The 11,427-nt window shown below is 34.4% G+C and overlaps 1 protein-coding gene across 2 annotated transcripts; it reads left to right on the top strand.

Moving 5' to 3' along the window:
* Positions 1–215: 215 nt before the first annotated feature.
* LOC144855746 (proline-rich transmembrane protein 3-like) lies at positions 216–6,847 on the top strand. Of its 2 annotated transcripts, none has more exons than XM_078713666.1 (2): positions 216–339; positions 1,509–6,847. In XM_078713666.1, exon 2 carries the CDS (start codon positions 1,619–1,621, stop codon positions 3,077–3,079), a length of 1,461 nt encoding a protein of 486 aa, XP_078569792.1. In that variant the 5' UTR covers positions 216–339; positions 1,509–1,618; the 3' UTR covers positions 3,080–6,847. The 2 variants fall into 2 exon arrangements, with proteins under 2 accessions (XP_078569792.1, XP_078569791.1); XM_078713665.1 differs by having other exon boundaries at positions 216–343; positions 1,515–6,847.
* Positions 6,848–11,427: the final 4,580 nt, after the last annotated feature.

Genomic DNA, 11,427 nt, shown 5'->3' with positions numbered 1-11,427 from the left:
TCTACTGATCTGCTGAAGTTACTAATAATATTCCCTGTACGTAAATTAGTGCACCTTGATTATTTCCTATATTTAAATTAACGACGTCATTGGTCTGTCGCCCCCATGTGGTTTAATAAGTAATCGATACGAACAAACTAATCATGACTCAGTAAGTCGAAGCACGCACATTGTTATTAAATTTGAAACCCACACAACATTGGCTCTACTACCACGACACTAAGCAGACGATTGGAAATATTCTTGTCAGATGACTTATCATACAAACAAACCAGCGTAAACGGTACTAAGTACACATGTACAGTGACTTAATCTTAAGTAGCATCTGAAATCTTAATCGTAAGTATTTTATAAACTTTGATAAAGTTTGTTTTTATATTTTAATTTTTCTAGCCCTCATCATTTTGCGTAATTTGATTCAAAAGGACGTGGTATGCCCAGTGCAATGGGTTTACCTGCTACCAGTTGATTTGTTAGATTCGCTCCGACGAACCCGACCTTGGCCTAGACTACCTATTGTAGTTTTACACTATATAAACAATGAAATATTATTTTAATTGTAATAGATGGATTTCCATTGGCATTGGGTCGTACTATATGCAATGAGAGATGATGATGAATCAAATTTACACATTTGTGATATTTACCAAATAAATAAATATAGGCTACTTGTATTGTAGTTGAAAAAATATATTTCGAATTATTTAATTTATTTATATAAAATTAATTATTTAAACAGTACTATATTAGAATATTTTTGCACAATTAAATTATTAAAGTAACAATGATGAATTAATAAGGTACAAATTCATTTTAAAGATGTATAAATAGTAATTGTAAATTAAATTGTAATTAATTTATTAAGAATGATTTATTTGAGTTTTATCGTTAAAGATGTTACAGAGATAAGCATCCATCATAGGTTAACAAACTTAACTCCTGATATCGTATATTAATTTGAAGATGTATACTGTATTTACGTTAATGGCACAATGCTACTTAACTTAAAGCATTAGCTATTGGGCTGTGGTCATTAAGAATATTGATGTATGGCACGCCATTTCTCTAGGGACGCAAAACAATTGAGACTAGCCGATACAATTGACAGGTGGCGACATTTACGTCTTAATCAAACAGAGTTTAACACGTATTGAAAATTGATTATAAAGCCTAATAATTTTGCAATTTAATTTTCTATTAAAAGTACATTTTGGTAGCCATAGAGCATGAAGGTATAAAAATTAGAAAAAAAAGTATACTATGCATATAGTACTGTATGTGTACAAATGTTGCACCATGCCTCAATAACCATATTGTTAATGGTTTGTTTTTATGCACAGCCTTGCAGAACTGATAGTTTGAGCCAAGTTTTCATAAAGCTTTTATTATTATTATTGTTTACAACCATGAAAGAGCATGTACTAGCTTTTATTAATGTCATACTGTACAGTACCAACCCTAACTCTTAGTACAGTCCTATTTACCGGTATAAATGTTTTATCTTACAGGGTAAGGAATAGGATATTTACATGAAGATTCTCTCATAACTGTCAGAAAGGAAATACTTTAAAAGATCCAGTTTTCAGGTCGGATTTGGAATAATTATTTAACTAACATCATGTTGTTTAGTTTACTAAAGTGCACAGTGTTTTTATTTTGTCTTGTTTTATGCACTGGATTCACCTTTGACCGGCAAATTGTGCGTATACGGAGGCAAAGTGTTGTTGCCACTGCAACACCTGAACCAGAGCCCAAAGGTGAAAATGAACCCATAGTTGAAACCGAAGTAGAGACCGAACCAGAGACTGAAACCGAGGTTGAACCAGAGACTGAACCTGAGGGTGAACCGGAAGGTGAGCCAGAACCGGAAGGTGAACCAGGAGATGATCAGAATGAAGCATTTGCTGAGCCTACCCCTAATTGGACAATTGCTTATGATGTGTGGGGCTGGAGTTGGCCGTTTCACTGTTATTTTTGTGGTGTCTTTTTTGCCGTCATTGGTGCATATTCATTCTTTTGTATTATCAAACTCAGCACAGCAAAACTCGCTAGTAAATCATATTTTGTGGCATTAAACGTAATCGTTTTGATCATGGCCGTTGATCGAGCTGCGTTTCTTCTTGTGGACCCATACGGATCGAAAAATATGTTGCCATTACCCGCGATTTATGTGATGCTTGGGCTAGGGTTTCCGTGTTTGACTTCGTCGTTTAGTATCTTATTCATGGCGCTGTTGAGTGCCACAAAAATGCAGCCGTTGTCGCGTAAAATTCAACGTCCGCAAGTTCTTGGATTGATTATAACATTTCATTACATTTTATCAATTACGTCAGACGTGTTAGCAGGCAAGTTTCTTGCTCCAGAGATTGTCCTTTATCTTTGTCAATCGGCGTTCATCTTCTGGGGAAGCTTTCTTTTCTTTAGTTATTTGTTGATTTTTCGACGACTGCACAGATCCGCCGTACGCGTATCCAAGGAGATAAACCATCTTAGTCTTATTTCACACGCTCAGTCGAATTCTACGACTGAACCAAAGAAACCCAAAGTGCGTTGGGGTAGCGCCGTTAAAGTAACGCTTATCACCGCGTTGCTCGGGCTCTGCTTATGCGGTCTTCAGCTATACGGTATGTTGGTGGTTTACGCACCAAATGCCCGTGCGGAACCGCAACCATGGCCATGGTGGACTTACCAGACAATCTTTAGATTATGCGAAATTGGAATGTTAATCACAATGTGCTTCGTTGCTACGCAACCACTTCGGCAATATGACCCGCTCGACAAAACAAATCCGAGATTTTCTTCTCGTTTCACCAGTTTCCGATCTCGTTTTTATTTAAACCGACAAAACAAACCACGTCAGAATGAACGCGTGATAAACACATTTGAAAAAAAGAAAAGCGTTATTGACTATGAAGTGAATGTGTTTGAAACGTCTCTAAAAAAGCCAAACTCTAATACGAGTGAAAGTGATCCCTTAACGATTATTGACGTTGGGAAAGAAAATGTGAACTTTATTTGTCAAAAAGACACACAACAACGCACACAAAAACAAAACAATTGTACAGTGAGTGGTAATTGATTGCAATATAACAGTAACACTTGGAGGACAATACAGTAAGGACACTGAACAGAATGGATTTAAAATGAGAGAAAAAAAGTTGAAAGCAGTTGGCCTGTCATGACTTTTTAATATAAAAATGGCAGTTGACTGTGAATAGTGATAGTAGTTGACCTACTTTGTTATTTGGCTTTTACATCACAACTTATACAGTGTGAGGCTTGCATATTGGAGAAAACTGTAACTGACAGTACTGCAGTAACTGCAGTAGATTCATTGTGAAGGACTAATTGCTATTGCATGTACTTTGATTTTTGACCATCATTATCACAACCATCATCGTATAGGAAGAATATTAGACAAAACTGTACTACAGTACTGCAGTAGATACATTGTGTACTGCAGTAGATACATTGTGTACTGCAGTAGATACATTGTGTACTGCAGTAGATTCATTGTAAAGGACTAATTGCTATTGTACTGTATGTAATTTAAATATGATTTTCGACCATCATTACCACAGTTAGCGTATAGGAAGAATGCAGTTTTTGTATTGTTTCCTTTCTGCTCATTTTCCTGTTAATGGTTGTTGATTGTTTAGTTTGTAAACTTATCAATTTATTCCTTAGTCATGTACCATGCCCTTGAAGAACGTGTCAGTCACTTCAGGCGAACTTAATCTACTTTATTACAAATGTAAAATATAAAGTTGTTTGAAATAAATAAATGTTGTATAATCCATGTCTATAATAAAAAAGCTTAGTCACCCTAGGTACCTTTCTGAACAAAAATGCTTTCATAAATCTAAATGAAATAGATTGAAATGCGCATTAAATTTTGAAGTGAAAAGCTTGATAAAATTTATTATATTGCTTTTAATAATTTTCAAAAACAGTTTGTTTGTTTGAATGAAAGTTTACAGTATATGTACTGGTATTAAATATAACGTTTTTTTAAACAAATTTACAGCACAAATTCAATATACCTTTTGTTCTCATTTTTGGTGCTAAAATATTTTTTTTTATGCGAGGAATTTAGGAATAAATGTAGGCCATGATGAAACATGTCTGCGTCTATAGTAATGTTTATGGTCTTATCTGATAATTGTTGCACAATTACCTTATCCCCAGCAGGTTACCTTGTCCAATTCCATATACCGCTGTGTTCTGTGGTATCATGTCAAATCTAGCTCGTAATTAGCAGGCTGTGACAAGCAGCTTGGCTACTCAAATCTATTTTTAATGTAATTTCAAAGAAATGTTTTTGGTATATATACTGAATTGCATTTAGACAATTTAGTAATTCTTCGAAATTTATTTGTGTATTTATATCCTATTTTGTGATCCATTGTTTTCTATGTCTACACACTAACCAATTAGTGGATAGTTTGCCCATAAATTGTAAACATGTTTTGTTTTAATACTGAAATTTCACTGCATTTATTATAGATATATACATATTCTTGGTCAATGTAATTTTTTTAATCGTTTTTTATTTCTGATTTCCTACAACACATGTTGTTGTTATTCCACCGGGAAAACTCCCCTTCCTTTCTTTTGTTGCATCAATGAACATGTTTAAATGTGGTTGAGGACTTGATCCTTCCATATGTGCTATTGTTTCCTGACTGGCTTGTACAGTATATTCACTTTCACAATCTTTAATTATTATGTTAAATAATTTCATCTGGCTTTCCTAACCTAATAATTTGTATCAAAGGAATGCATTATCAAGGCTAAAGGCCAATTTACACAGACAAGCGGAAAACCATGTAGCTTGTCCCCGGGTTGTGTGTTTATGGTCATAAGGAATAACATAGATTCTATGTTTTTATTATCGTCCGCTCGTCTGGGTAACTTTTCCTTAATGCTATCCTAGTACAAGTACTATATATAGACTAAACAACTCTTTAATACCGGACAGACATCCTTGGGCTGGCCTATAGAAATTCTGGTATTCTGATCTGAATTTTGGACTTTGAAAAAGAAATGTCTGGTTTTTGTAGAATTTCAGGTTGTCAGAAAGTCTTTGAAATAGTTGACAATGTGCTGTATTTATTTATTTGGAATGATGCCAAACCTTTCAAACGTTTTATATTTTTCCTACCATTTTTTAACAATTGCTTGTAATGCTCCAAATCATATTACCGGTATATTTTTTAGTACAGTACAGTATTTTTTGAAAGAAGAAAAAGCAATTATTTCCTCTACGAAATTTATTCTGTCTTCCCTGTTCCGATTTTAATTTTGAATTAATATTTCCTTATAAATGATATCAATAATATACTGTTTGAGATGAATTTGTTTTCATTAAAACCTCAAGTAAGCCTTGAAAATGTTTATTTCTTTGTGTTGTTTACAGTTTATTGATAAGTTTTAATTCCTTCATAGTGTGTGAATTGTCTCATGGAATACTTAGTAACAAGTATACCTACTTCAAAAACTCCTTATAGTAAGTTCATACAAAGAAACTCTTGTTGTTAACATAGATGTATTGTCTTTAAAATCTATAGAGGATATAAAACACTTCTTGTTCCTTTATTTGTCATGGAAAAATCAATAAAATCACATTTTTTATTTCATAAAACTTAAACTTAAGGTTTATGTACTGTACAAAAAAATAATTTTGGAAATGTTTTATATTATTGACTATTACAGTAGGCCAAAACATATTTAAACAAGAAATATTTCTTACCGAAAACGCTGCTCGCTTATATATAGATATATTGTCCCTCTGAAAAATATTTTTTATTTCAAATTTGTTTTTGAATGTGTCATTTTATTGTCACATAATAGTTATTATTTAAAATAAAAGGCACAACAACAATTCTAAACCGCTCACTGATATACACACTGTAAGTCATGTTCACTAATTAATTTGAAATGAAAAAGAGAAAAAAGCCGTCCCATTGCCAAAACATATACAGGGTACAGTATTGTAGGCCTCAATTAATTTATTAAAAAAGCTCTTTTTTTTTCATATTCTTATCAATTCTCATCAATTTTGATGCAACAACAGCATCAAATTGTATTTTTCATAATTTTGATCATAAATAAATTTCAATGTCGTACATACAGTAGGCCGCGATTTGCAAGGCCTGTGTAACCTATGACAGTGTAGTAGTAAGGGTATAACTTACAGTAGTAAATAACCTATGGCAGTGTATTACTATTAGTAAGGGTATAACTTACAGTAGTAAATAACCTATAGACCTATCATTAAATATGTTTAACGACGACGTATGGCATCAATTGTAGGACAAATTAATATTCTGTATTTATATTCTACCCGTAATATTTCCAAAATGTGTGGAAAATACTGAATACTTATTAGTACACAACTTTATATTTGATCATTTTCATGATGTGTAAATGTTAAGTAAATATTAAACTCATTAATATTTCACATTTTTACATTTTTTAGTGTATAAGCTTTAGGTCTCTTGAAGTGAAATATAACGAATATTGCACTTCTGTGTTTAAACCAAGGAAAATCCTAATAATAGTTTTTAGACTACTTTGAGAATATATTATCATTCAAACTTGTTTAATAATTAAGATATTGTGTACAGTACATCAAATTGTGCTTAGATAAAATTCAGCAGCATTTTAAGTGTGTGCTTAGCTTCCAATGGGCCAATCGCTGTTGGTCTACTTTAAATGTAATATCTGATGCTGTGTTTAATTGATATATTTGCATCTATATTGCCATTTTCTATTTAAGTTTGTAAAATATAAATGTATTTAAAATGTAAAGTTGGCTTGTCAATAGTTTTTAAAATAAATATTTATGGCTTTGTGTTGTAATACATTTTTGGATTACTTGTGAATGTAGTAATAAATCATGTTTGCAATAAAAAATGTAAAATGTCTGTCTCAATTATTTCAAAATGATTTAGTGTATTGTAGATCCTTGCTTTGGGGCAATACAGTACGTTGTCATTTATTGTCTGAAAAAATCGGAAATTAATGCACGATTATCAACATTACAAATGTACTGTAGTGAGTTTTCAATTTTGGACGGTGGACGAAGGAGACTTTAAAGATGAAGAGGAGATTAGTCTGTGTACAGTATAAGCTGTTCTGTTCATTATCGGGACTTTATTGGTAAATTTAAAATTAATCTATCATCCCAAAATGAAAGGTCGCTATTTATTAAGTATTCATAAATAGAACATTAATCCTTTCTGGGTTAAGTCAAAACTGCACTTAAATAAACTAATCATTTAAAAAAAACAATACTGTGTAGGCCTGACTACTACTTTGTTGAATGTTAATTTAATGAAATTGGTAAAAAGTACACTTAAACATCAATTAATAATTTGGCAGATGAGAGAGCGCCTTAAAGTGGCTGCACTGACAAGGCGTGACCCTAAAGCTTGGTTCCCACTAGGATGCAACGCAAGGACTTAAACGCAATGTAAGCATGTTTACCAATGAGAAACAACAGTTTGAATAATCCATCGCTTCTGATTGGTCAACTCACTTACGTAGCGTTACGTCCTTGTGTTGCGAACCAAGCTTTATGAGAGAAGCATGTACAGTAGTTGACAAGAGTCCACAGCAGCGCCATGAGCAATGACCATTGGAATGGCACTATACAACACTCAGCATGTACAGTAGTTGACAAGAGTCCACAGCAGCGCCATGAGCAATGACCATTGGAATGGCACTATACAACACTCAGCATGTACAGTAGTTGACAAGAGTCCACAGCAGCGCCATGAGCAATGACCATTGGAATGGCACTATACAACACTCAGCATGTACAGTAGTTGACAAGAGTCCACAGCAGCGCCATGAGCAATGACCATTGGAATGGCACTATACAACACTCAGCATGTACAGTAGTTGACAAGAGTCCACAGCAGCGCCATGAGCAATGACCATTGGAATGGCACTATACAACACTCAGCATGTACAGTAGTTGACAAGAGTCCACAGCAGCGCCATGAGCAATGACCATTGGAATGGCACTATACAACACTCAGCATGTACAGTAGTTGACAAGAGTCCACAGCAGCGCCATGAGCAATGACCATTGGAATGGCACTATACAACACTCAGCATGTACAGTAGTTGACAAGAGTCCACAGCAGCGCCATGAGCAATGACCATTGGAATGGCACTATACAACACTCAGCATGTACAGTAGTTGACAAGAGTCCACAGCAGCGCCATGAGCAATGACCATTGGAATGGCACTATACAACACTCAGCATGTACAGTAGTTGACAAGAGTCCACAGCAGCGCCATGAGCAATGACCATTGGAATGGCACTATACAACACTCAGCATGTACAGTAGTTGACAAGAGTCCACAGCAGCGCCATGAGCAATGACCATTGGAATGGCACTATACAACACTCAGCATGTACAGTAGTTGACAAGAGTCCACAGCAGCGCCATGAGCAATGACCATTGGAATGGCACTATACAACACTCAGCATGTACAGTAGTTGACAAGAGTCCACAGCAGCGCCATGAGCAATGACCATTAGAATGGCACTATACAACACTCAGCATGTACAGTAGTTGACAAGAGTCCACAGCAGCGCCATGAGCAATGACCATTGGAATGGCACTATACAACACTCAGCATGTACAGTAGTTGACAAGAGTCCACAGCAGCGCCATGAGCAATGACCATTGGAATGGCACTATACAACACTCAGCATGTACAGTAGTTGACAAGAGTCCACAGCAGCGCCATGAGCAATGACCATTGGAATGGCACTATACAACACTCAGCATGTACAGTAGTTGACAAGAGTCCACAGCAGCGCCATGAGCAATGACCATTGGAATGGCACTATACAACACCCAGCATGTACAGTAGTTGACAAGAGTCCACAGCAGCGCCATGAGCAATGACCATTGGAATGGCACTATACAACACTGAGAGAAGCATGTACAGTAGTTGACAAGAGTCCACAGCAGCGCCATGAGCAATGACCATTGGAATGACACTATACAACACTGAGAGAAGCATGTACAGTAGTTGACAAGAGTCCACAGCAGCGCCATGAGCAATGACCATTGGAATGGCACTATACAACACTGAGAGAAGCATGTACAGTAGTTGACAAGAGTCCACAGCAGCGCCATGAGCAATGGTCGTTGGAATGGCGCTATACAACACTCAGTTACTTTTAGTTGTTTTATGTTTAATATTGTATTAATACTGTCAATTGAAGTGTGATTTAGAAGTGCTATCTATGTCAATATACCCCTTTAATTTGTACTGTCTTGTCTGTTGTTTGATTGCTTTGTTGCTGCGGATATTAGAAGCATATTTACAGATGTTAAATCTGTGGTTATATTAATATTGTGTATTATACTTAGTCCAGATTTTTCACACCCTAGTGATTGAGTAGGTGGAACAGACTGAAAGCATTTAAACAAAAAGCAAAGTAAATTTGATCTATTTAGCAGCGTTGTTCATTTATCATATAGAAAGCCTTAATTATCTAGGCTTAAAACTAGGCGCCTACCAACGCACGTAAATTTGATTATTTTGTTAATCATTTACTGTTCTTTACTTATACTCTGCTCTGGGTTTTTGTCAGAAAGATTTAAGATAGGAGACCTAAAGAATAATAGGGGTGAACATTGTACCCATTATATCTAGGTCTGACTCAGAAAATATAGCCCAGACAAAATAAAAATAGCTGTGTAAAAATGTCTGCATCTCTACCTTGTACTATTTAATTTACATCCTATACTATACGGTACCTGGAATATCGAAATAGAATGGAATGTTTCAAAACAGAAATTATTAAAAAGAGATTATTTGAAGTGAAAATATTTTGCTTTCAATTGACTATCAAAGTCTGAGTAGAAATGTACATATGTTTTCCAAATACTATATTATACTATCAAGTCACTATTGTTGTGTAGTGTATGGTACGGTGAATCACTATCACCACAAACAAAGCACCCTAATCACGTCAATGGACAATCTATCAATTAAGTGTACTTGGATTATGTCAATTATTCCACAGATTTTCTGAATTTAAAAAAAAAATGGAAATTGTTTAATTTTTTAGGGTCACTTTAATCAATCAGTAATAGTTGGTCATGTTTCAAGATACAACCGGATATAACAGTCTGTTGTGATGTTATTTACTGCAAAATTAAACAGTCAATTTCTGTATTTTAGTTTCATATTTTTAGTTGCGTGGACGTGACTCTATAGTTCACTATGTTGGTCGGTCGGTCTGGTATCACTATGCGTTTTAGCACGCGACTTATGGCTGTTGGCCTTGTTTTACCTTGGTTCATATCAGATATATGTCAGCAATCTGTATTGTTTTGTGATAGATTGACATTAATATGTGCAGGATTGGATGCATTCATTGATGTAATGTTTAGTTTCTATCCAACGTTAGTTTCATATAAACAATAATTTTGTTTACTATGATGTTTTGTTTATGTTTCCCACTAGTTTAATATCAGAATCATTATACTATCAATACTGCAGTAACCTAATTCTAGTTACTGCAGTAACTTATAGTTATTAGGTCGAAAATTACAATTCTGAACATGATTGTTGTCAGCTTAGCGGAAGTTGTGATCTTCATTGCTAGTTGTATAACTGGTATAGGTCAAAACACAATTGCGCTGATTACGGCTGCAAGATTATAGGAGTATGTTTCAATTGGTGTTTGATCCAAAACATGTCTGGGGTAATAATGTGAAGTGCTTAGAGGCTTTGTGCATTAAGCTCTACAGTATAGAGATCCATGTATTATTATTATTATTAATCATAAAATGCATTGTAACTATGAAGTAACTTATTTTAACTCCTGATGATGTAACGATGAAGAAAGATTCCTAAAGCTCTGTCTACACTATCAAACTTTATGTGACAAAAAAACTGTAAATAAATGTTGTTTATATACTGCAGGTATGATACAATAACTGCCATAGAATATTTAAGATAGTCCCTTACTGTATGTCACACACACCATGTTACTTGCATGCAATAGCGGTATATCAATGTTGTTTATTAATATCATATTGATTTTGTGGTAGCAGACCGCATGATTGTGTTTTTGCTTGTTAACTGCATTTTGGATTATAATCCGGTAGTATTCAAACGTCGCATAACGGCAACCTTGTTTTGATCAGCTACAAATGACGATTAGCGTAACCATGGCTTATTTCATGACAAAGTCACAACCAAGGTTGAATTCAAATAATAACAAATTTTTAGATAAATTTTGAAATTCAAATAATTAAAATATTGAAATATTCTACATGTTTTGTAGTAATCCAATTTCTTTTGTGATATTGAACTAAAAATATTGATAAAAAGACGTTCATTATTGTGTTTATTTATAAAGCTTCCGATATTTCCCATTTAAA

This window comes from Antedon bifida, chromosome 11 (assembly GCF_963402885.1).
Source record: "Antedon bifida chromosome 11, ecAntBifi1.1, whole genome shotgun sequence".
Classification (NCBI taxonomy): domain Eukaryota; kingdom Metazoa; phylum Echinodermata; class Crinoidea; order Comatulida; family Antedonidae; genus Antedon; species Antedon bifida.
This window is presented reverse-complemented; position numbering and strand designations above follow the sequence as displayed.

What these genes read in the sequence shown, in the direction of transcription:
- LOC144855746 (XM_078713666.1), top strand. Translation starts at nt 1,619, where the DNA reads ATGTTGTTTAGTTTACTAAAGTGCACAGTGTTTTTATTTTGTCTTGTT.